The sequence below is a fragment of the Mytilus californianus genome, unplaced genomic scaffold (assembly GCF_021869535.1).
Source record: "Mytilus californianus isolate M0D057914Y unplaced genomic scaffold, xbMytCali1.0.p SCAF_2, whole genome shotgun sequence".
In the NCBI taxonomy this organism is placed as follows: domain Eukaryota; kingdom Metazoa; phylum Mollusca; class Bivalvia; order Mytilida; family Mytilidae; genus Mytilus; species Mytilus californianus.
The window spans coordinates 97,318,766-97,346,122 of NW_026262668.1; the positions used below are offsets into that span (position 1 = coordinate 97,318,766).

At 32.1% G+C, this 27,357-nt stretch overlaps 2 protein-coding genes and 1 long non-coding RNA gene across 3 annotated transcripts in view; 2 read left to right on the forward strand and 1 right to left on the reverse strand.

Moving 5' to 3' along the window:
* Window positions 1–207: 207 nt before the first annotated feature.
* Window positions 208–17,290, reverse strand: LOC127730476 (uncharacterized protein F54F2.9-like). Its single transcript, XM_052238901.1, has 10 exons — window positions 17,104–17,290; window positions 14,710–14,811; window positions 12,969–13,015; window positions 10,313–10,484; window positions 8,036–8,315; window positions 7,599–7,735; window positions 4,451–4,567; window positions 2,196–2,259; window positions 1,375–1,841; window positions 208–517 (listed from the first exon to the last, which is right to left on the reverse strand). The coding sequence occupies exons 1-10, from the start codon at window positions 17,251–17,253 to the stop codon at window positions 440–442; spliced, it is 1,614 nt and encodes a 537-aa protein (XP_052094861.1). The 5' UTR covers window positions 17,254–17,290; the 3' UTR covers window positions 208–439.
* LOC127730513 (uncharacterized) overlaps window positions 3,812–27,357 on the forward strand; it is a 122,716-nt gene continuing 99,170 nt past the window's right edge. The window contains exon 1 of the long non-coding RNA XR_007995138.1: window positions 3,812–4,026. This is a non-coding gene — a long non-coding RNA (uncharacterized LOC127730513). The remainder of the gene's footprint in view (window positions 4,027–27,357) is intronic.
* Window positions 17,320–27,357, forward strand: part of LOC127730469 (calpain-7-like) — a 42,113-nt gene continuing 32,075 nt past the window's right edge. The window contains exons 1-2 of the mRNA XM_052238893.1: window positions 17,320–17,367; window positions 26,010–26,181. Coding sequence (XP_052094853.1) covers window positions 26,053–26,181 — 129 coding nt within the window. The 5' untranslated portion in view covers window positions 17,320–17,367; window positions 26,010–26,052. The remainder of the gene's footprint in view (window positions 17,368–26,009; window positions 26,182–27,357) is intronic.

The following is a 27,357-nucleotide window of genomic DNA, read 5'->3' on the forward strand; positions in this document are numbered from 1 at the left end:
GTCAAGATATGAGGCAGACTTAACTGTATCTGTTGTATCTTTTATCTCAAGTTCGATGGGATAGATGTGTTCTAGTGAGAGAACATCATCTATATAGCGGAAAGTAAAAGTTAAAAGAAACTGCTAATAAAAGTTGTGAATATTTTAAACAGAAACAATGAACAATATCTGCCATCAACAAGAATGCTTTTAAAAATTAAAAGTATCTCTCTATAAAAATTTATTAATACAACAATGTATGACTTCTATAAAAATTTATTAATACATTAAATGTACGACAAAAATCTTCCAATAAATAACACCAATAGAACTGACCTCAGCATTTAAATCAACCCTTCAGCATCAGTACATAAGAATATCTTTGGTTTCCTATATTTCTTGATTACAGTAAAATAAATTCCTTTTTGTTACTACACTGATTATTTTACTTCATTAAATATTATTGTTCTTGTGTATTTTGTTCTTTCTTCTTCTTGACTAGATCAGCTAAATACTTAAACCTGACTATACAATCCTCCTGTAATTATAAAAAATCCAAATATATCTGGCTATTCAATCATGACACTTCAGAAAATAAAATAATATTATTTATCATACTTTTACTTATGACAAAGCATTAGTTTATATATAGATAATAACACCTTATATGAGAAAGCCAGATTTTGATTGGTTGATAGCCAGTGTATTTTTCGCATATTCTAATATTTTTTCCTCATTTCAAACGAATTTGCCTCAAATACCATGGTACTTGCCATTTTGGATATTCCTTTTTTACCCTCTCGAGCATTTTCCCGCCAAAATTTTTCGGATATGACGTTACATAAAAAAGCGAGCTTGCGCGTACTAGTACATGTATAATTCCCGCGGTTCTATGATAATATCCTCTTATCCTCAAAATTATGAATAAACATGTTAATGAATTAGTTTCAATCCGAGGGATTATATTGGTTGAGGGTTGATACTGTGTGTGATATTGAAAAAGCCATATCATATACACTTTATTATATACATATACCTCACGTAGATGTTTTTTTATGTGACATGATGTCATACAGGTAAGGAGGTTTGAAATGACGTCATACAGATTATGGGTTTGATAAAGCCTTTGCAACAGTGACTGTAATCGATGACGTGACGTCATACAGATTAAAGGTGTGATAAAGCCTTTGCAACCGTGCTGATATCAATATCATCACGGGTGGCTGATACAGCACGCTTGCCAATGATTGTATTACACATATACAATTTATCTGTATTTACTACTAAGTATATAATAAAATTAATTATCATGATGTAAATATAAGTAATAATAAATAATTCCTGAAATCATTCAGAATATCATTCATAAAAAGATTTAAAGAATAATAATATTACCTTAGATTTTCCTGGGATATGCTGTGCTATTTTGTCCCATCTTTGGTCTGTACCTTTGGGATGTTGTCTTAATGCCCATTCTAATATCGTTTGTAGATTTTTATTCCATCCATCTGAATCATCAGTCAATTTTGAAGCACTCCCTGACTTAGATAGATTTGATGATACATCAGTTCCATTAGGCAATGAGCTAATCTTACCACTAACATTATTTGTGATTTTTTGTTTTGAGCTACTACAATCTGTATGTTCTGAGAATTTCCCTCCTTGTTCACTATCATTTTTGACTGGCTGAGTATGACCAATCAACAATGTTTTATCAGCAGTCTTTTGTGGTTTATTCTTCCTTCGTCTAACCTGACTATCACCTATATCACCTTTACCATTAGCAGTAGGTAATTCTTCATTTTGAGATATCATTTCATCTGTAATTGTTTGAGATTTCTTTGGCTGTTTCATTATTCCACCTGAAATATCATAACTTCATACATTGTAAAGCAATCACATTAGTACAGACATTTAAAACACTAAGATACCTGATTTAATATGTTCAAAAGATTTGATGCAAATACAACAGTGTACCAATAAATTTCTGAATTTTCAGTATCTTAAGATTTGACAATAATTTTAAAATAGATCAAGATCGACTGCTTAGCTGTGCTATATAAAATCTCCATTGTTTGTAAAGATTTCAATTGGACAAATGTCCAGCCCTGATTTGATGCTAATGCTATAAATAAGTTCATGATGGTGACATTTTCTTCTTCTAATTTTCAATACATATGAATATATGTTTAGAAAAAAAGAAATTAGATGCTAACCTTGTAAACTGGCATTTGCTGTAATGTTATAAGATCCTTTCAATGTTTTGGCCTTTGCTGTCACCTAGAAATATTATAATAATATTATCAATAGAGTTCAAATAATTTTGAAAATAATTATTTTATTTTACAAGTACCTACGTCAGATATTCTGAAAATGTTCACATCAAATACACATTTATAAATAGGTTAAATTACTATACACTGTATAAATCTTTAAAAAAATAATTATAGGATTTTCTTATTCCTCAAAAAGAAATAGTCCACACCCATAAAACCCTAAAAAGGGGCCTCGGTGGCCGAGTGGTCTAAGTAGTTACTACTGTAATCACTAGCCAGTCAACACTGAGGTTGTGAGTTCGAACCCCGCTCGTGCGGGTGCACTCGACTCCAATCTTAATTGACTAGGATTGTCAGTTTTTCTATCGAAGCTCGGTGGTTTTCTCCAGGCGCTACGGCTTCCTCCACCAATAAAAACTGGCCGAAATAGCCCAAAAGCTGTGCTCAAAAGTGGCGTTAAAACACAAAAAATCAAATAAAACCCTAAAACAATGCAAATTAACATTTACATCAAAGTTGCAGAAAATACATAAAATACTGCCACTGACTGATCAATCAATAAATTATTTAATCAATTATACCAAATAGTTTGCAAAATACAAAAATTCATTTACTTAAAATTAAGTCACCTGTACAAATGGAAAAGGTTTAAGAGACTATTTGTAATAAAAGAACAGAGTTCCAATTTCCCCTGCATTGCATATATTTTATCTGTCCAAGGTACAATGGCAATAATTAAAAAATAAAATGCTCCGCTGGGGCGCAGCTTGATACGACCGCAGAGGTCGAACCCTGAACAGTTGGGGCAAGTATGGACACAACATTCAAGCTTGATACAGCACTGAATTTGGATTGTAATTAAATATTTGACACAGCATAGGTTTCTGACACAGAATGAAAGTGGTCTAAGAACTTTAAATTTTTTATTTTACCTATTCAAACCATATCATTATTATTTACTTTTATATATAAATCAGAAATAACCAATTTAAAATGGAAAATTTTAAAGAAAAAAAAAGGAAAAAAAAATCCCCCCCAAATTTTTTGAACCCCCTTATGATTCATCACCCCAAACTCAATCCCAGCCTTCCCTTTGTGGTATGGTACCTTGCAGTACAATTTCAGAGAGATCCATACACTTGAACACAAGTTATTGTATGGAAACTAGAAAAATGCTTGTTTTTTGGCCCCTTTTTGGCCCCAAATTCCTAAACGTTTAGGGCAATTACCCCCAAACTCAAACCCAGCTTTCCCTTTGTGATATGGAACCTTGCAGTACAATTTCATAAAGATCCATACACTTACACACAAGTTATTGTCCTGAAACTAGATAAACTTGTTTTTTTGCCCTTTAATGGCCCCTAATTACTAAAATTTTGAGGGAATTACCCCCAAAATCAATCCCAGCCTTCCCTTTGTGGTATGGTACCTTGCAGTACAGTTTCAGAGAGATCCATACACTTGAACACAAGTTATTGTCTGGAAACTAGAAAAATGCTTGTTTTTTACCCCTTTTCGGCCCCTAATTCCTAAAATTTGGAGGCAATTACCTCCAAAATCAAACCCAGCATTCCCTTTGTGATATGGAACCTTGTAGTAAAATTTCATAAAGATCCATACACTTACACACAAGTTACTGTCATGAAACTAGAAAAATGCTTGTTTTTTGCCCCTTTTTGGCCCCTAATTCCTAAAATTTGGAGGCAATTACCCCCAAAATCAATCCCAGCATTCCCTTTGTGATATGGAACCTTGTGGTACAATGTCAGAGGTACAATGTCAGAGAGATCCATACACTTACACACAAGTTATGTCTGGAAGTTACAAAAATGCTTATTTTTGGCCCCTTTTTGGCCCCTAATTCCTTAACTGTTGGTACCATAACCCCCAAAATCAATCCCCACCTTCCTTTTGTGGTATTGAACCTTATGGTAAAATTTCATAGAGATCCATTCACTTTAACTAAAGTTAGAGTGCGAAAACCAATGTGTCTTCGGACGACGACGACAACGCCAACGTCATACCAATATACGACCGCAAAAAAATTTTGCGGTTGTATAAAAACAGCCATTTAATAATCATAAACAATTTGACCAAATATCCTATCATATATGTGTATGATGGATATCATTCAAAAGACCACTAGAAAGTTCAAGTCTAGAAAGGGCGAAAATTATTGATAAAAGATATATTACCTCTGCAACAGGTCTTTCCATCATAACAGCAATCTTTTCCCATCTCCCAGGTGTGCCTCCAGGAAACTTACTTACAGCCTTAGCTAACATAGCTAACTCTTCTTGACTCCATTCTCCCTATAATAACAAAAATTCTATTTAAAAGTCAACATTTAGCAAAACTAGTCATAGATGATGCCCCTGCTGTATGCATGAATATAGTGCACCAAAAACAGTGATGTTGAAGTAGAAATTGAAATGGTTGTGTCTGAGAGTGAGACACATTTGATGCTCCAGCTATACTTATGATTAATTCCATTATGTAGGACAATATTTTGTTGTTCCTTTCAAACTTCATACTTAAGTTTTGCAAAGTAACATTAGCTATAAAATGTAATAGTTAATAATGCAAAAATGTACATGGTAAGTGCAATATGCAGTAAACAACTATTCCTGGAGAATGTGGGACAAATGTGAAAACACTAACTGAAAATTGAAAAGTCATCATAAATGCATTTTAACTTCATTATGTAATAATTATTACAATATAATGTAAAGTTGTAAACTACTGATAATATGCACACCTTTAGTTTATGTACAATCCACTTAATATAAAAGTTCTAGCCATGTACCATGTAACATAATTTCACAAACAAATGGCAAAATCAAAACTCCCTATAATTTGCACACCTTTATTATATGATTAAGACCCAGCATAATATAAAGTTTCTAGCATGAAAACTGTCGCAGGAGTTGGCCAGACAAACTATGTAATGAATTGAATGCAAAGTTTCACCATAAATTAAAAAATTCAACATCTTGTCATTTGTGGAAAATTAAAGTAAATTAAAATCCAGTTGATATTGTTTCAATCCTTGGTTTTGTCCTTCAAAGAATTTGATGTTGAAAGGAGATCTTTTGTAATGTAGTTTTGATTCATTCACAGCTTGTCTAAACTAGGAAAAATTCATAGCTTAACATATTTTACTTGTATATTATTGAATACCAAGTGTTGCACTTCAATATGTTTTTTTCTAGTTTTATTGTGTTGTTTTGTTGCAGTCTCATTGACAAATATTCCTAATCTTCTTCTATTGATATGAAAAATAAATAGGTATAAATTCCTAGTTAACTAATTGTCCTTAACAGACAATAATTTATCAGCCAATAAGTATTTAGGACATACAACTCAGGGCTCACACTACTTCAGAATCATAGGGAGAAGTGACTTCTCTTTTTGAAACTGAGAGGGAGAAGTGATGAGATTTGAGAGAGAAGTGCTCGTTCGCTCGTGGCGCTACAATGTTTGGTTTTACTATAATACAAAGGGCCTTATGTATTTTATTTTTTTATACTGCTCAATTTGTACCTGGGAGTGCAATAAAAGTAACAGTTCAAATTCAAAGTTGTTTAATTTTATCATATCTAGTTGCACAATCATATTAGTCCTCTTGTCAGAAAAAAAAAATATCTAGCAGTAATAAAAAAGATTTTTTTTTATATCAAAAAGGAAAAGAAAGTTGTTATTTCAATTTAAAATATACTCTGTTATGTTTGTGAAATTCAGTGGTTAAAATTCTCATTTAAAAGATATATAAATTTAACACAGTTAAGCTTGGACATAGTACAATGTAGTATAGTAGTCCCAGAGTTGAGCAATTTTAATTAATAAATTGAAACAATTCATATACATGGAAATATATACATTAATCAAGTAGATCTAACCAAAAGTATGTTAATGCGCGTGGAATGTGTAATTTTTCTATTTGGGATCAATATTCCTCTGTCAGCTGTGCCATTCATTCTTCAGTAGTCTTCTTCTTCTTCTTAGTATCAGCCTCCTTTAATTAGGAGCACCTCCAAATATGTATGGAGTTTTGCCTTAACTTTAGTAGTCATTATCGTATGAATCCGGATTTCGGTCATAGCTGGTCCGGTTCTGATCAGTAGTTTAGTACAAATATTTCAATGGCGGACGAAGAAGAAAAATTTACAAATATAAACGATGTTTGACACGCTATTTGGAAAGGAATATGACGTTTTTAATGCAATACATGGATAACAAATTTACTTCAGGCAAATTTCATCACGTTCTAATGAAGTAATGAACTTATTTTGTCGAAAATTAGAATGATTTGATGTACGCTCTCTAACAAGTACCGGAAGTGATAAAAAATTGTTTTTTTGAAATAACATGCAACCAACTTCAAAATCAATGCTTTAACCTCTTTTCTGAAGAAAATAAATCGTTGATGTCTGAATTTCTTTACTTTTTACTGAAAAATTGCTGTTTCATCGACGGGAAAAATTGAATATTGCTGATGATTAAAGCGACTGAAAGCGAGTATCGTAAACCACAGGGCGATAGTTTTCGCTTGTGAGGGTCTGGGAAAGCGACATCTTCGCCCTAGTCGCCTGGTAGCATGAGCCCTGACAACTGTAATCTTATTTGTAATGCCCCGTAGAGATTTAACAGTCACATGACAAAGAATAAGTCCAAAAATAACTCATAAAAATATGTTTGAATTTATGGTGTTGGAAGAAAAACAGAAAATTCTTGTTAGGATGACATAGTAATGATTCCTTTTACTCCATTTATTGCAAAGTGATCATTGCGTTTAGTGTAAAAGATCTTATTCATGCAGCTTTCCCTTGTACTTACATTTTTATGCAAATCTGCAATTACCTGTACATTGATTTTGTTTTGTTCATACTTTTAATACATTTGTTAAGTTATAGTATTGTAAAGTCTTGTATCACTGTGTATACTATTAACCCCCTCTCCTATTATTTTCCTGAGAGAAGATGTAAACTAATCTTGGAAACAATATATAGATAGTAAGATTAATAAATCGCTTCCATGGCTCCAATTAACATCCTGCATTATATTGCTCAGATTGAAAGTCATAAACTTAAATGAAAGACAAGTGAAGAGATAAAAATGCAATATTAAAAAAGTAAAACTGTTACGGGTCTTATTTAAACACTTTTATAAGAACTATTCTCAAAAAAAACGTTGACTTACTGCCATTTGATAGTCAGAAAAAATCCTGAATGGTGAAGCTGAGGTCATTTCTAATGTAAAATGAACTTGAAAGTTCTTGTTTTATATTTCTTTTAAAACTGTTTTTGAATGATCTGTATTAATCTAACTTTACAGTATCGTTACCTTTTTCTCAACAACCTGTAAATTCTGATCATCATCTTCATATCCAATAGGTGTATATACAACTGGACCGTCAGTAGTCTGTGGGTTGTACTCTGGAAACTCTGGCTTCACTTTTCTTTTCACCTTCTTCACAATATCTAAATTTGTATATCAAAATACAAAGAATTAAATAGTGAACAGAAGTAACTGTAGAGGAATATATGTTTTGTTTCCTGTTATTTAGTACACAACTGCAAATATTGATACTATTAAGGTTTTCTGTAGTCCCTTAAAGAACTGTCACATTCTAAATAACAACTGCAGACAGCACAGATGCCAAAAATCTAAAACGATAAGGTCTAGCTTTTATTTGTAAAATTATCCATTAACCATAAAAAATTCCCTTCTATTTATTATCGTGGTGTTTATTTGCATTATCTTAGATATGAAATTCTAACCATCAGTCTCCTCTTCTTCTTCTTCTTCTTGTTCTTCTATCTTCTTTAATTCTTGTCTCCATTTTATATACTCTACTAGCTGTTTTATTAGGGTAGGGGAAATTCTTACAAGGTTGATAATTGCTAAAGTAAGTCTAACTGGCCATAGCTTTGACATTGTTGGTCTTGGAACTAACTGAAGGGCTATTTCCATCTCCTCTTCTATCTGATCTTCAAGTTTCCCTCTAATTTTCCTATTCTTTGATTCCATTTTCTTAAGTCTATCAGTGAAGTTTTCAGACTACAACAGTAAATAAAAAGATTTCAACTAAAAAGTAACATATTTACCATGTACATACCTTCAATTATATAGCTAGATAAAGAAGTCTTATAAGTTTTTAAACTATCCAAAATCCAATTAAACAAAAATACTAATCCGTCATAAGAAAATATACAATCTTGCACCTTCTTGTTAGGGTTCAACTTTTTAGCACATCAATGTATTGCTACCCAACAACAGGTGAGAGAACCTATGTTGTAATGTATATTTACAGACAAATTACAGATAGATGTGTACATTAGGATTGTGTATAAAATGTTAGTGATGTTGATGCAAATTTATATTCATTTGTGTAGATTTTGTGTTTCTGTACAATTTTTTTCTCACTAATTTAATTATCCTGTAAAAGCTGAGGCATATGGTTTTGTCAGCACTAAATTTCAGAAAGTCGGAGGTCCAATGTCAACAAGGACAGTGTACATTATGGCACATCCCTACACATTCAACATTAGTCTAAAGGTCAAGTGATGAATTATTGCTATGCATGATTTCCAAATGATAAAATTGAGAATGGAAATGGGGAATGTGTCAAAGAGACAACAACCCGACCAAACAGCAGAAAATAGCTGAAGGCCACCAATGGGTCTTCAATACAGCCAGAAAATCCTGCACCCGGAGGCGGGCTTTAGCTGGCCCCTAAACAAAAATGTGTACCAGTTCAATGAAAATGGATGTCACACTAAACTCCAAAACATATAAATGAACTAAAATTTAAAAAAAATACAAAACTAACAAAGGCCAGAGGCTCCTAACTTGGGACAGGTGCAAAAATGTGGCAGGGTTAAACATGTTTTGTGAGATCTCCCCCCTCCCCCTATACCTCTAGCCAATGTAGAATAAACAAACACACAGTAAAACGCACAGTAAAACTCAGTTTAAAAGAAGTCTGAGTTCGATGTCAGAATAGGTAACAAAAGAAACTAAGCAAAATGACAATGATACATTAAATTAACAAAGGACTACAAGCAGTTACTGACATGCCAGCTCCAGACCTCAATTAAACTGATTGAAAGATTATGTCTTCATCATATAAAAATCAAGCACAATCCCTCCCGTTAAGTGTCTAGTATCATACCGTCATAAAATATATGAGAAGAACATAACCCGTATCATGCCAACAACTGGTTTTAGAATAAATGTGTTTATTTCCGATGCAAAGACCCTATGAGTGAATCAATATTACCGGTAATACCAAAATATGCCATCTTTAATGACCTGACAACAGTATCGTAACTATATCCCTTCTGAATAAGTCTATTTAAAGGTTTGGTTAGCTTTTGAGGTGAATGTCGACATTTTTGTGCTTTGAATAGGATATTACCATAAAAGATTGGATGTGAAATACCTGAATGTATAATGTGTCTGCATGTTGATTTACCGGTATATTTACGAATGATGTCCTTGTACCAATGATAAAATTTAGTAAATGTTTTGACTAGTTTGTGATATCGAAAACCCTGGTATAATAATTTTTCAGTAATACAGAGGTTTCTTTCGTTAAAATCAAATACGTTGTTACATACACAAGCGAATCGAACAAGTTGAGATATATAAACACCATAAGATGTCTATTGATAAGTCATATTAACAGTTAAAACACTGTGAAAAGGATAAGCTCATTATAAGAAACATTGTTCATGTCTTTTTATATATCAGATACTTTTATTGCAGAATCTTAATGGATAGTAAATTCTTGTGTTTTAGTTGCTAACATTTAGAACAGCATTTTGCTTATAAAATTGTTGTAATTATATTCATGTTTTTTCTATTTTACTTGTGATAGATAAACAAACTGGGCAGTGATTACTTGAGTTAGCTTCAACAATACCAAACAAATGCAAGTTAACTTTTAATCACAAATTGCATTTGTTTGGTATTGTTGAAGCTAACTCAAGTAATCACTGCCCAGTTTGTTTATCTGTTACACTCAAAAACAATTTATTAAGAGTACTCCTTACCACTGTAAATTTTCTTTCTGCATATGAAGCCCATAAAACAATGTAATGACCAAGAGTAAGAATACTAAACAATAATCCCAGTAACTCAAACATTCCCATTTTACGAGCTCGTCTGTAGTAATATATAGGTTGTCTCCAATCTGGTAACCCATTTTCAAGAACAAGATGATACCTAAAACAAACCAAAACATATAATATATGAATCAACTGAAGAGAAAATCTTATGTTTATTTATTAACAATAATTCTACACTTGAATCTTTTATGGACAAAAAACACTAAATACAAGAAAAGACAACTACTGATAAGGTTCTTGACCTGAACATCATTTTTTACAAATCCATCCATTTTTTGTTTGAAATTTGAAATTTGACACATATATATGTTATCAAACTGAAAATTATGAAAACCTTTCCATACATCTATAATTGTTGCAAAAATTTTGGCATTTTTGTTAAAAAAAAATGGGGAATGTGTCCATGGGACACAGATGATGCCCCCGCTTGCATATCATATGAAGTTGTAAAGGGACATAACTGAAGAACAATCAAAGTGATGCTACCTAAATTTGATCTGAGTTTGTGGTAATGTGAAGTATTGAGTATGAGTTTCATGACATTTGGTTGAGGCAAACTTAAGTTAAAGAACGGAATTCCATTTGTAAAGGGGCATAACTCTAGAACAGTAAAATTGACACCACCAAAATTCAAACTTTATCTGTATTTTGTGGTAATAATCATTATGTATAAGTTTCATATTATTTGGTTGAGGCAAACTAAAGTTAGAGAAAGGAAACTAAAAATTCAGCAGTTTTTCCATTTGTAAAGGGGCATAACTGTAGAACGGTTTAAGTGATGCCACCAAAATTCAAACTTGATCTGTATATTGTAGTAATAATCATTCTGTATATGTTTCATAGCATTTGGTTGAGGCAAACTAAAGTTAGAGAAAGGAAATGAAAAATTCAGCAATTTTCCATTTGTAATGGGGCTTAACTCTAGAACAGTTTAAGTGACGCAACAAAAAATTCAAACTTGATCTGTATTTTGTGGTTATAATCATTGTGTATAAGTTTCATAACATTTGGTTGAGGCAAACTAAAGTTAGAGAACAGAAACAAAAAATTCAGCAGTTTTCCCATTTGTAAAGGGGCATAACTCTAGAACGGTTTAAGTGACGCCATAAAATTAGAAGTTGATCTGTGTTTTGTGGTATTAAGCATTTTGTATTAGTGTCATAACATTTGGTTGGGGCAAACTACACAATGTAAAGTTACAGAAAGCAAACAAAAAATTCAGCAATTTTTCCATTTGTAATGGGCATAACTCTAGAACGGTTTAAGTGACACCACCAAAATTCAAACTTGATCTGTGTTTTGTGGTAATAATTATTGTGTATAAGTTTCATAACATTTGGTTAAGGCAAACTAAAGTTAGAGAACAGAAACAAAAAATTCAGCAGTTTTCCCATTTGTAAAGGGGCATAACTCTAGAACAGTTTAAGTGACATCATCAAAATTCGAACTTGATCTGTGTTTTTTAGTAATAAGCATTTTGTATTAGTGTCATAACATTTGGTTGAGACAAATTAAAGTTAGAGAAAGCAAACATAAATTCAATATTTTTCCATTTGTAAAGGGCATAACTCTAGAACGGTTTAAGTGATGCCACCAAAATTCGAACTTAATCTGTGTTTTGTTGTAATAAGCATTTTGTATGAGTTTCATTACATTTGGTTGAGGCAAACTAAAGTTTGAGGAAGGAAACCAACTTTGGGACGTACGTACATACACACGGACGGATAAGGGTAAAACTTAACGCCCCCTCTGCTTCAGCGGGGGCATAAAAATCCTTCCATTACCTAATTGTATTATGCTTCTATTTTATTTATTTTCAAACACCATCTGGTATGGAGTATAGTTATTTAATCATTTATTTTTAATGTAATATATCTTAAAAATTACTGTATAATTAATACTATATATATGTGTATATGCTCGGAAACGGGCCCTTTAATTGGATTCAATAAATATTCTTATTCTTCTTATTCTACAATTTATCAGTATGTTCCAACATTCAAATAGAAATCAAAACCATTAATTCAACATTTCATTTTTATTTTCAGTGAAGATAAAAAAAAAAAAAATTTATAAAATGTATTTTAGTTACAATTGATTTTTGGTTGATTTTTAATCAAAATAAGTCCTATGATTTCTACATTTTCATATCTAATGATGATCAGATATTAAATTTTGGGTTGCTGCATTTCATTGGTATATCTCCAACTTTTATTCATATTCGAATATTTATACATGCCTTCTTCTCGTAACTTCAATATTTTCCTTTCTTCTGTCATGCCAATTATAAGTATTAATTTTCAAAGCCTTCTGCTAATACATGTATAATATTCTTTCAAAGAATTTAGTATAGTAATAATATATATAAAGTATAGTAATAATATATATAAATAAAGTCTAGAAACTAAATTAGTAATCAATGATTCAAAACTACATTTTTTTTGTACATTGTTCAATCTCTGTCAAAGAGTGAAATAATATATAACATAGTGGAAATAGACAAAATCATGTTGTTTGACATCTTACTTAGTGTACATGTGGTGCTATAAATTACCATATAAACTTTCTCAAGTAATCTTACCGCTTACGCTTTTCTTCATCTTTAAGCACTTCATACACACCAACAAGCTAGATGAAAATATAAAAGTCGCATAAAATACTGTAAATAACCTATGTCAGATATAAAAGACACTGCAGTACACAGTACTGTAAAAATCATCATCAAAGGGGAATAACTCTATTAAGAATTAACTGACAATTTCAGTCATGTTGACATATTTGTAGAAGTTATCCTGCTGATGATTTTTTCCTTTTTAAAGTTTCTAGTTATCTTTAAAAGTATTCAACATTATCATTAAAGGGCAATAACTCCAAAAACGAGTCAACTGAAAATTTCAGCTATTTGGCTTATTTGTCATGTTTGTAGATCTTGTCTTGCTGAAAATGCGAAAATGTGAAAAATTGTCATCAAAGGGCAATAACTTCAATAAGCAGTCAACTAATGATTTCGGTCATTTGACATATTTTTGTACATCTTGTCTTGCTGATCATTTTTGTTTTTCAAAGTTTCTATCTATCTATTCTATTTTTTAAGATATTACGCAATAATGCAAAAAATTGGTAAAAATCATCAAAAAGGGCAAAAACTCTAACAAGAAGTCGTCTGATGATTTTGGTCATGATGACTTATTTGTAGATCTTGTCTTGCTGATTATTTTTGCTATTTTAAATTTTTGTCTATCTATTATAATTTTAGAGATAATAGGCAAAACATTTTTTAAATGGTAAAATTTGTCATTTAAGGGCAATAACTCCTATAAGAAGTCGTCTGACAGTTTTGACTTAAAGAAACAAATGGTAGAACTTATCATTCTGAACATTTTCAGTCAGGTCAGATTATCTCTATTTATAGCGGTTTTCAGAATAACAGGCAAAACTTGCATTTGACTCCTTTGTTCTATTTTTCACCATTTCAGCCATCTTAGTTGGCAGGCTGGGTCATTGGACACATTTTAAAAACTAGATGCCACAATGATGATTGTGGCCAAGTTTGGTTGGATTTTACCTAGTAGTCTCAGAAGAGAAGATTTTTGTAAAATTTAACAGACGAAGACGGACGGCCAAGTGATGAGAAAAGCTCACTTGGTCCTTTGAGCCAGGTGAGCTAAAAAGTAGTTCTACTAATGTATCAATTTTCTGCTAAAACATAATAATATGAATTTAAAAGGGTTTTCCTACTTTATGTAGTAATCCAAATAAAATGGTTAAAAAAAAGGTAGGAAAATATTGTATTATTTTTCAGCAAATTCTATCAATGGAAATTTTGAGACTAACAAGATGTTATCAATAGAAATTCTTGTTTATACACATATATTATGAAAATACAACCTGCCACCATAAAATCAATGACTAATGTATTGAAAAAACTGAAACATTATGTTCCAACACTACATGTAATTACTTGTATAATTATATATGAACCTTGTGTTATATTTTCTTTTATCTAAATATGTAATAAAATAAAAAATTGAAAGTCTTTTTTTAGTAAAACTGGAATTCATAAACATATCCATCACATAAACTGTCATTTATTTTCACATCATAACTGAACAACACATACTGTTATTTGGTAAAAATATATATTCTATCATCAATATTGTGGGTATAAGTATAATAAGATTAAAATAACACCACAGCCACTTAAGGAAATCAAATGTGGTAAGAGATGTCACTATATACTAGGACTTGACTGCCTTGTTAATATGGTTTTGTAGCTAGTTTTCATCTACACAATGTTCTCGAAGTAAACTTCACAAATTTACCTGTCTAAATTTGGCCTCAGCATCAGGTTCCTTGTTTTTGTCGGGATGAAGCTGCAGGGAAAGTTTTCTGTAAGCCTTTCTGATTTCTGAGCTACTAGCAGCCTACAAATAAAATAAAATCCATCTTTACCACTTCTCTGTGTAAAAATCAGGGAAATTTTATTACAGGTAAAAAAATTTAATGTGTGCTGTAATCAATCCATAACATCAAAATGTGTTACTTCTGGGGAAATAATTGAGCTTCCTCACTTTGCTATCACTTGATTCTCATTGTTCCTTGGATAATTTTTTTTTTAACAACAAACATCAAGGCAGTAACAGCTATTCCCCATTAGGCAGGCTGTGTCAACCTGTTCTAGGGAACTGAGGGCAACAAAATGTAAATACACTGTGTCTTATACTATATTGTATTAATTAGAATGTTAAGTTTAAATTCAGTTTTAGTTCCACAAAATTTTAAACATCTTTGGATTTTGAGATTCCTTTTTTCTGTTCACACAGAAGGTGCACTGTGTCAAAATAAACTAGTTTATGCCTTAAAAGTACATGTATACCAAAGTACTGCGAGATATTACTAAGAGAAATAGAGTACCAGATTAAGATGAAAATCAGTGGCGGATCCAGGGAATTCCGGGGGTTGGAACTCCCCTTTTTTTAGACGATCAATGCTTTTGAATGGGGACATATGGTTGGAACCCCCTTTAAAAAATGGCTGGATACGCCCCTGGAAATTAATAGTACAACAAGACAAGTTGAGTCCACATTTTTACCTTAGGATCAGTTTGGAAATATGTTTTAGATGTTCCCCTAATAAAATTAGTGAGCTGTTTTGATTGACATGAAGAAAATAAAAGTTTATTAATTTCTGAAACATAAAATGCATTTAACATTTATTTAAAACTTTTCCTGATGAACGAGTGTGTTTGTCTTCACAGTTAAATTTTGGTTGGTACAGCCAGGTATCGGGTCTGTTCGCGCCCAATACACGTTCGCACCCTACACGTTCGCCCCCTGGGTCCGTTTGCACCCTACAAGTTCGCACCCTTTTTTTTTTATTCAAAAACCTGATGAATTATAATATGTTTTTTAAGATGTTTATCTCAAAATATTTTTATTAAATAAAAATTGGGAAATTTTTTTATTCTTTTAAATGAAATATTGTTTTAAATTGATTTGATGATTAATTATTATATGTTAATTATGTATGATTACTGTTAATATATGGTGTTTACACAGGAGTAAAAACAATTAAGATTCAAAATGTTATTGTTGTTGAGTTTAATAGCGGTTTGGTATCTTAACATTAAAATAATATTCAACACAAAAAACCTTTTTAGAAAGTCACTTTATTTTGAAGCAATGAAAAAAAATAAATATAGCAATACACTAACCAAAACATGATTAAAAAAATATTCAACACAAAAAACGTCACTTTATTTTGAAACAATGAACAAAAAAAATATTTATAGCAATACACTTACCAAAATACGATTGAAAAATTATTTAACACAAAATCAATAAAAAAGGGTGCGAACGTGTAGGGGGCGAACGTGAAAGGGGGCGAACGTGAATGGGAGCGAACATGTTTTTGGGCGAACAGACCCAGATTCGTACAGCCATATTTTTCAATTCCATCTGATGAACCTGAAGAGTTCTCAATACTTTTTCTACCCCAAATTCTGAGAGGTTTTGCCAAATACAACTAAGGTTGTCTACTCCTTGGATAGAAAATCCTTAGAATTTTGAAAAATTCAAAGTTTTGTTAACAGGAAACCTCCACCAGCAGTGGCATCCTGGTAATGGTTATAAATAAACTCATCATAGATACCAGGCTTAAAATTTCATCTACAAAAGACTCATCAGTGACGCTTGAATCAAAAATAGTTAGAAAGGACAAATAAAGTTGGAAGTTGAAGAGAATATTGAAGACCAAAAATTCCATAAGGTTTTGCTTAATAAGGGGAGCTAAGGTAGTCTACTCTTAGGGTCGAAAATCCTAAGAATTTCGAAAAATACAAATCAACACAGGTGCTGACTGTTGTATAACTGATATAAGGGTAACTAATTGAGTTGCACTTTTTGTGGGTGAGGGGGCAGGCATGTTTTTTCAATACATTGTTTATTATAAATTCTACATTTTGCAAACTTCTTTTTCACAGCGAAAAATAATCACTTTTAATCGCTCTGTACACAGAATCCCAAAAGGGAATTTACCACAGGCACTTGTTTTCTATCCATGGCAAGATCTACTATCCCTATATATTACTCGTAATATATAGGGAAAGTAGATCTTGCCATGGATAGAAAACAAGTGCCTGTGGAATTTACCGTAAGGGACCCAAAATACCTTATGGTGAAAGTTAAACTAATATTGTGTTAAATTTGTGACAATACCTGGTCTACGCCTAAAACTTCATAGAAGTTTCGGTTGACCTCTTCAACCAGATCAAAAAGTTCAAGATCATCAGTATCCCAGCTCTCAGCTATCCATAAGTGAGACAAAAATAACAGCCACGTAATGCGTCCAAGTCTTTTAGACACCATTCCCGAAGTTTAACCGCGTCCGGTTTGTGAGTTACACTAAGGTTTCGTTTTGTACCTTCAGATTGAAGAACTTTACGAAATCGAAAATACAGTCATAGTCACAACAGTGCAGTGGTAACCCACTTTCTTTCTCATATTCTCATGTGTAAACATAACAGACGAAGGTGGAAATTATGTTCACTTATTCTCTTAAATTATATATGACTGTGACCTGTGGCAGACAAAAGTTTCCTTATTTTCACTCATTCAAAATGTTTGATACAAGTTTTATTAGTTTAAAAAAAAAAAATGTTTTTAACCAAGGATTTGTTTAGTAAGACTATACAAATCCTTGTTTTAACTTAAGGGAAAACGGCAGTATTTATTATTTCATAGGGGACAGTACTAACATTTTCTAAATTTACCACTTTTTATTAAAGGGGGTCTCATCGGGGGGTTCTGATCCCGGATCCCGCTTACTGTTTTGTCAGATTCCCGTATCCCGCTTACACTAAGTACGTAAGCAATTCTCATTTTTTTGTAATTTCCCGTGTCCCGTTAGACTTCATTTCCCGTTTTCACGGCACAATAATTTGACTCTCACATGTCACGCTTACAAAAAATCGGCAATCCCGGGTCACGCCTAGACCCCAATGAGACCCACATTAAAAACCTGACAAAACAGTTACGTGTGGTATAAGTAATTTATTCAGAGCTCCAGATAAGCTGCGTATTTGCGTGATCACGCAATACAAATGATTAAAAACCCATTGCAATTGCCCATTGCAGGGTTCAATAACCCAATTATTTCGAAGTAAAACCCAATTATATGCCAAAACCATGAGTTCTTAACGCTTTTATTCGCTATCATTTGTGTTATTTACCCTTATCTAATTACAATCGTCGCGTAAATCTATTTTTATAATATTTATAATTGGAAATTTCCTTTCGTTCTAAAAATAGAGCCCTGGATCTTGTATCTTGTATCTGTCTAACTTCTGCCAATAAAGGCACACCTCCACTAATTGGGAGTAATATTATTCCTCCACCAGTAATCTGTTCATCAAGTAGCTGAAATGGGTCCCTGTTGGAATTTTACGTTGCTCAAAAGGTACACATGTTTATGAAAACATTTATATCTTCTCTGCGTTTATCCAATTAGCGTTTGTCATGTTTTCATATTTTTTTCGAATTGCTTGGGACTTATCGTAACATACAATGAATTAAAACGAAAGTAAATGTCCGGTAAAAATATTGAATAGAAGCATGTTTTCAGCTTCTTTTTGATAGCAGAGGACAAGTTATGATGATAACAAGACTCAGCTAGTGTTTTATGAAGCGTCCGTCAAACGCACGGGCGTGTTTGCGCACCTTAACAAGAACATTGCTAGAACGATAAACATGGGGTTTCTTCAAGAACGAAATCAGTTGGAAAAAGTGAAAGGCCAAATTAATTATGACATGATATGTAGTTGGAAAGCATCGGAAACCAAAAGTTCTAATAAGGGACAACTTAACCCAGATTTATGTTAATTAAATTAAACAAAAACATTCAGGTATAATTTTAGTTTATATATTATTTTTCATTTTTAGTTGATGAGTGAATACACATATCCGTTTTTTTACGTCAATGCAGCTTGACACTTTCTTTAATTTGGTCTAATTGTTCTGTATGCTTAAGATAGCTGTCTTATTGGCAAGTGTTATTTATTTATTTGATGTTGCAGAATTTTTTGTAAATTGAAGTTGAATGTGGTGTCCGTAATTAAACCACCCTTTAAACCTGGTCAAGGTTTTGGGGTATATCTTAAATCTGGGAACTACTTATTATTTTTATTAAAAAGTAGATCTGGCAAATAGGTAAAAGGACTGGCAAAACTTTCTTACAGCACCTAAATTTCACATATATTACATAAAAATCTTAACACTAAGCCACACCTACCCCAAATAAACTGTAGGATTGATTGATTGTTGTTTGCTTTACGCCGCATTAGCAATAAACTGTAGGATATCATATGGGATCTAGAAAGGTAATTAGTTACTGTCCAACTAGTGATACCAGCTGCAGTTTATATAAGTTGCGAGAAAATACAAAACTGGCAGAACGTTTAAAACGTGACACAAATCAAACGTACAATTGCTCGTCAGTGAATAAACCAAACAAAACAGCTAGCACATATACAAAGAAAGAAACATATTAAAGATGGAAAAACATCTTGGGTTGATATAATGTGATTATAACATGCCTAAATATTCAATATTGTGTTGATGAAAAAACCCAATACATTAAGGAGCTTGGTGGTGAAAAACCCAATTTGATATTTGCTTGAGGGGTGAATCGGAATTGATAATGCGATTAAAAAACTCTATCACCCAATTACATAAAAAAATGATGGGTAAAAACCCCAATTTGTGAATTCTTATCTGGAGCTCTGAATTTATTTATATTTTGTTTTAGAAATTGAAGTAAAATAGTATCATGATTATTTCGGACGGAGCTTGTTTATTAAAAAAATTCTAAAGAATATTGTTCAATGGGTTTCATGTGGTTTCTAATACAATATTACAAGATTAAGGTCAATTAACAAATGAATCATCTGATCAGGAAAGAAATTACCAACAAAATCGGTCTTTAAAGGATAGGTACAAATAGATGTTTAGTGTCAAGAATGTTGGTATCGATATGGTATATGTCTATATTACCAAACACTCACATTGTATACGATTTCTGGGGAATATGTCTTTCTCGGAACAGTCTTTTTCCGACTTAAATTAATAAAAAACTACATTTTTCATTAAGGATGTATTCCTCTGACATTTCAGTCTCGTTGAAATCTCGTTCTGGAATTATTTCCAAAACATGAGATACAAGTGGAAAATATCAATGGATTTAAAAATTATTATAATCAAACTTAACTCTGTGAAAAAATTGTGTATAAATTTACAATAAGTAGTTTTTGAGCAATAAAATTTTCAAATTTTGTAACCAATCAAGTCAGTCTCATTAGCCAAAATGTTGAGAAAATGGGTGAGGGGTACAAGAAATGATTTTACCAGAAACATGTACATCCCATATCAATTTTTTCTTTTCAAATTTCTTAGATATGTATATTTTCAATCATTTATAACTAAGAAGTTGAAATAGTATGTTTTTTGTTCTAAAAAAAGGGGAAAATCCCAAATTAACAAAAGTGACAGCATGGTAAATTTGACACGAAAAAGCAACAAAATTTTCGAAAACTTTCTTATATTAACACCTACCTATAGTTTTTATAAGTTAAATTTATTCAGATTGGTCCACTTCATCTTTAGTGAAAGTATGAAAAAAAGTTTAACTGTAAAACTGTGATTGTTTTTAGGATAATAGCCTAAAAATGGGTAAAAATTGATGAAAAATGGGAAAATCTTCAAAATTGGGTACTTTCAAATGGCTGTGGCAAAAAAGAAGTGCACCACCATATGATTTATTCTTCACCAATTATTTTTTTACAGTCATATAAACCCAAAAATCAGGTTCTAATGAATCACAAAAACAGATTAGGTGTGTTCGAATAGCAAATTTTTACTAAAAGTACTTGACGACTGACTTTTAAGTTGGATCTTAAAAATGCATATCTTCAAATAAACTTCATTTTTTTATCGGTTTTCAAGAGCTAAATTGGAAGCGCGTCATCCCTACAATGGCTTCCATTTTTACGATTGTAAAAATGAATTGGCGTAATGGGGAGATAATTTTGACGAAGTAGAATCCTGACTGTTCAAGAATTACCCAAATATTTGACTTATTTTCAAAGTAGCAGCTATGTATAAGAACTGTTTTATTTGATATAATATAAAGTATGTAATACTTTCTGACTTAATCCAAAGTGGTTCCTGAAGCTGTCTGCAGAAAGAGTTTGAACACAGGGGCCTGTGTCTCTGATCCTCCATATTATTGCAACCAAATGAAAGTCTTCCACAGAGCCGTCTGCTCTTGACCATGGTATTTAAACTTTTGTCTATTCTCTTGTCCTATTGAATAAATACAATAGCTATTGTGTAGTTTTTTTCACTGGGACCTTTAAATTTCTTCTAGGAAAAATCTATCACTCATTGATTAATTTACCTGACCAAAAAATTATCTTCTTTTTTGGGGGAAATAGTTGTATAAACTCACATAAACTGCATGCAATATTGTATTTAATCAATATCAATAATATATTTTCAATCTGTTCAATATAAACACTGATTTAATTATAAAAAGTTTATTTCTGACAAAATTTTTAGCATTGTTCATGTTTTTGTTGTTGTTCAGTTATAGAATACATTTATCAAGAACTTAATTTAAACACAATAATTTTCAAGTTTTTATTTGTCAAACACACAAAAAAAGCTAATTTTAATAGGGAAAATATAAAACATTTGTTCAGAAATCAACTTTTAATTTTTGAATCAGTGTTTATATTGAAACTATTAAAAATGAATTATTGATATTGAATAAATACAACACCACATGCAGTTTTTTTGAGTCCTTATTTAGTCATGTTAGTATTTGTACATTTAAATTCTCCCTCATGAATTCGTCCGAATTTAAAACATTTCTATACTAAATACATGGCTAAATAAGAGACAAGTCATAATTTAGGTTTGTTTGCTCGCAGTAACTTTCTTATTTTCTCAGCGAAACAACATTTAATATCTTGTAAACATTTTACAAATTACAAAAATATACCACAATTCCATCTATATACATTCACAATGTCCTCTAAATACATATCAATACAAACATAACTGTAATATATTATGCAGAGCTTAACGTTAACTTCGTCTATCAAAGTTACTGGAGCACATCGATAATAATCAAACGTAATCAGGACTTATATATGCCTATAAAACCCCACCCGTACTACCGCCCTCGAAATATTCGTGCAGAAAACAACAGTAACATCAGACCACTTCTGATTTACATACTAGCCAAACTTGTACCACAAGTCTAAAGATAGAAATAGAATAGGGAAATTCCAAATATAACGGAATAGAAATAAATTTAAATTCTCCCTCATGAATTCGTCCGAATTTAAAACATTTCTATACTAAATACATGGCTAAATAAGAGACAAGTCATAATTTAGGTTTGTTTGCTCGCAGTAACTTCGATAAAACAAAGGAATAAATAATTTGAGAACTATATGCCAAGATTCAAGGAAACAGCCATTTGAGATTTTAAATTGTCTTTAATATACCCATCTTTGGCTTTATCAGAAGCCCATCTACCGTGGACTTTAAGTAACCTATCAGAGACTCCTCTATTAGCCCCCGTAGAAGCGCCACCACTTCTCAAACTATGAAGCCCAAACTTAAGCTTATCTAAACCAATATCTGATAAACTCTCTAACAAAATTTCTCTCGCTCTGGTATAGGACAATGGACTATTTATATTACATAATTTATAAACATCTTTCGATTTCATAAAAGACAGTGCTCTGAAAATATAGCTATCAGAATTTTTGCTCAATTCAGCTAAATTGATATACTTATTTAACCAAAAAACTGGACATAAATCTGTACCTGTTGCAGCTATAACAACAGAATTACCCCTTCTGTATAAATCAGTTTTGCTTTTATCAATGCGAATTTTAACATGACTGACTTGAAACTCAATATAATTCATCTTAATGTTAGCCAATTCACTATACCTCAAAAATCCAGAAAATCCTAACAGAAATAATACTACTACACGCAATTTTTTGAGATTATTATGATCTCCGAACTTCAAAACAATTTTCCTTAATATATCTGGCGTAATAGGTTCTTTTTTGTTTATAGGTTTACTTAGCAATCTCCTTCCTCCTTCATAAATAAGACCAAGGAATTTGTCTGAACAAGGATTATGTTTGAAATTAAAGTCATGAAACCATTTTATTGAATAAAAACTTGCATCTAAAATCGCAACACTGGATCCCTGTTGAATGAGTCCACCTATATACATAGAAATCGTAGTAGTTGTCGCTGGTAAACACTCAAGTGAACATGAAACACACCATTTTTCAAACTTTTTAAAATAGCACTTGTATTTCTTAATTGTAGAATTTGATCTAGACGATTCGACAAAAGAGGGTAAATCTCGTATGATACTGGCAAATCTCGAATCATTGGCATAACACTCAAATTGTTTCCATTGATCTGTAAAATAAATATAATAATGAATACCAAGTAATAACTATAAACAAAGTAAATATAATTAACATTACTACTATAAATGAATGCGGCATTTCCCTCGCAAACAAATGAATGCGGCATTTCCCTCGCAAACAAATGAATGCGGCATTTCCCTCGCAAACAAATGAGTGCGGCATTTTCCTCGCAAACAAATGAATGCGGCATTTTCCTCGCACACTTACTGTGGCATTCAACCTCACAGTATCTAAAAAAGTCATATACTTATATATATACAGTGGCATTAACCCTCACTGTATTCATAAACAATTAATCAACAATGTTAACAATGACATATCTAATTGTTGCAGTTAAAACATCACAATGTTAAATTTAACATTCTTACGAATATAGTCTCATATCTGATAACTGCGGCAAATAACCATCGCAGAAAACTAAATCAACTACAGTCTGTATACAACATTCAATGCATAAATCTCAATACTTCGAGAAATCCAACAACAAAACATATACATTACTGTTAAAAGGTCTCTGTGCAAATATACTCTTTTCTTGTGAACCTTTTGTAAAAAAGTTCATAGGTTTTTAAAATAACGCACTGTATCACCATATTGCCAAGAAAATCCTAAATATTTTTGATGATCAGGGTGAATTTCTATATGGTGATAACCAGACTTTAAATCAAATTTAAACCCAAAACCGCTAAAATTTACAAATGTCATAGCTTCTTTAACCCCTTCAAATTTAACTTTTTGTTTCTCGACAAGTTTATTAACATGTCTCAAATCTAAGACTAATCTTTCTTTACCCGTACTATTTACCGACACAGTAAGTGGATTAACGACAAATGGTCGATTTACTTCTTTTATACATTCTTTAGTTAAAAGTTCTTCAATAGAATTTTCCACAAATTCTGAGTGTTTTAACGCGGATCTATTATTACTTAGAAAAATAGTCGATGGTTCACTCAGAAAAAGAATTCTATAACCAAAATTAATAACATTCATTATAAAATCATTAGCGTTAAGTACATTTTTCCAAAACAATGCATGTTTTCTTAAATTTCCTTTCACATTTATAAGATTTTGACAATATTTTTTCTCATACTTGTTAACAAATTGAAAACAATACTCAACTTCATCTATGTCTGTATCTGTTTTGTTACTGGGTCTTTCCTGTGTTCTGTTCCTGGAACTTTGGTGCACCAACTGTTGCTGTAGGAATCCTTTTTTTTTTTTTTTTCGGGGCAGTTCCTTGCAAAGTGCCCGGGCTGGTTACAATAGAAACACTTGTAACTTTCTGACTTGCCTGCTTTGGAGAACTCGGTATCACTGACTTGGCCAAGGCCACGAAAAAAAACTCCTGGAATTGAATTCTCCTTTTCCGGAACCACTATTGGAAGATTCTGGTCTACTGTACGGCTTGGAACTTCTTTTACGAGAAGCCCTGGAAATAGCAGCACGCAAATCACTAGCATCTTCTTTATTGTCGGCCAACGGACTATCCAAGTACTCTTTAACCGTGTCCCATCCATGCTTGTCGGCTATCTTTAGAATTTTGTTACGCTTACGGATGATTTCCTTTTCCTGGGTAATAATTTCACTAACTTCGGAAGCGTTTCCAAGCTTTATACAACTTTCAACGGCAGCAAGCCTCTCCAGACGCTCGGTATTAAACGAATGTTGCACTTTAATTCCCTCACTATGGAATACAAATTCTGGTTGGTCGACACCGGTTGCTTTAACACTTTTTCCTAAACGAGCTTCGAAATGATTAATCAAGGAATGTTTTTGCTTCTCTAAAGCATTGTTTAAAGCTGAAGTGAAAAGCGAAATAGCCCCGTCCGTACTTAACTCTGTTTCGTTACTATTTTCAGCATGTTGAGTAGTAGCACGGCGTTCATCATGGTCGGAGCCTTCCTCGGACATATTATGCAGAGCTTAACGTTAACTTCGTCTATCAAAGTTACTGGAGCACATCGATAATAATCAAACGTAATCAGGACTTATATATGCCTATAAAACCCCACCCGTACTACCGCCCTCGAAATATTCGTGCAGAAAACAACAGTAACATCAGACCACTTCTGATTTACATACTAGCCAAACTTGTACCACAAGTCTAAAGATAGAAATAGAATAGGGAAATTCCAAATATAACGGAATAGAAATAAATGTATTTTCATTTTTGACAGTTCAATTTTTTATTCAGGTAAATTAATCAGTGAGTGATAGATTTCTCTTGGAAGAAATTTAAAGGTCCCATCAAATAAACTGCACAGAGAACAATAGCTATTGTATTTATTAGATGGGACAAAAGAACTTACAAAAGTTTAAATTGACAGGTAACTTGCAGGTGAATCTGTGGAAAAGTATCATTGGGTTCGCAATAATGTAAATGTATTTCAGGGGCCTGTGTCCCTGATTCTCCATATTAATATAAATGTATCTCTCATATCATTGGATGACTTTTAACTTTGAAGCACTGCAAATGAATAGCCATTGTCGTGGTTTTTTTTAATAAGGATTCAGAAGCATTTTTTGGGGGCCATTTCAACAGTCAGTATTTTGCATAGATGCCAGACAAACTCATGTTTTAAATTTGTTTTTGATATTTGATAGGTAATTATTATGAATACCGGTACAATGAAATAAACACAGAGAAATGGATCCTAGTTATGATGATTATGCTCCTGATCCTACAGCTTTAGAAAATGATGGCAAGACATTTGCTGTACAGGCAGTTAACAATGATACCAATGAGAACTATGGCATGGCAATCTTTTTTTATAATGTAAGTCATAAATTAGGTTAATCCATGTATACTATGCTTAATTGAATTAAAGGTCATTGTGTGTTTAATTTCTTTGAGTAGATCTTTAACAACTAATACATGAAGGTCATACATTTATTAATATGCAATAAGATTAGTTGAGCTATTTGATATTGAAAGAATGATATCACAGTGTCTGATTTTGATCTTGTATATTCGATCCCTAACATCACTGAAGAGACATTAATTGTCGAAATCCGGATATGGTGTACAAATTTTTGCACCTCATGTTTGTGGTATACCATCTTTTCCGCAAGTTTATTGATTTCTGTTTGGTATAACATTAATATTAAGATCAATTTTGTTAGATCTGGTGATCAATTTATTTGGCAATCGCCAATGGCAGTCAGCAGGGTTTAAGAACATCAGTTGTTCGACCTGTTAGTCAAATGCATTTTGTTAAAATATACTTTTCACATTTTTGGTCTTTTGGAAAATGTTGTTTGTGCTGTATCTAGACCCCTCTACCAAGAAATTTGTTTTACATGCACACGTATAAAAATTGCGGTTTTTATCCAACGCAATCATAGGTTTGAACGTTGTTTTCAATTTAGACTTGTAAATGTATATATATATATATAGAAGTCTATAAAAAGGACCAACCAGCAAATTTAATATGTACCTGTTCCTCTTGAATAGACGATACTGCGCAGATAAGGAAAAAATTATATATGTCTTAATCGACAAAATGTGATTATTAGTCCCCTACCGACGAAGTCGAAGGGGACTTTAGGTTTGCACTCCATCTGTCTGTCTGTCTGTCTGTCTGTCTGTCTTAATCGACAAAATGTGATTATTAGTCCCCTACCGACGAAGTCGAAGGGGACTTTAGGTTTGCACTCCGTCTGTCTGTCTGTCTGTCTGTCTGTCCATCTGTCAGTCCGGCAAATCAGTTTTCCAGACTTTTTTTCTTCCTGCTTGAAGATATTGATTTGATACTTGGTTTATTGATTTATCATGACAAGTTACAGGTCAAGTTCAATTTTCACGATTTTAGCTTTTCTCTTTGTTCAGTTAAAGCCCTTTCCCTAGAATTAAATTTTTGATGAAATACTTATTAATAAGTAGATTTCTGTTCAAAAGGAAATAACTCATTTTTTAAAAGATTTTTAAAAGACAAAATGACATTTTGGATTT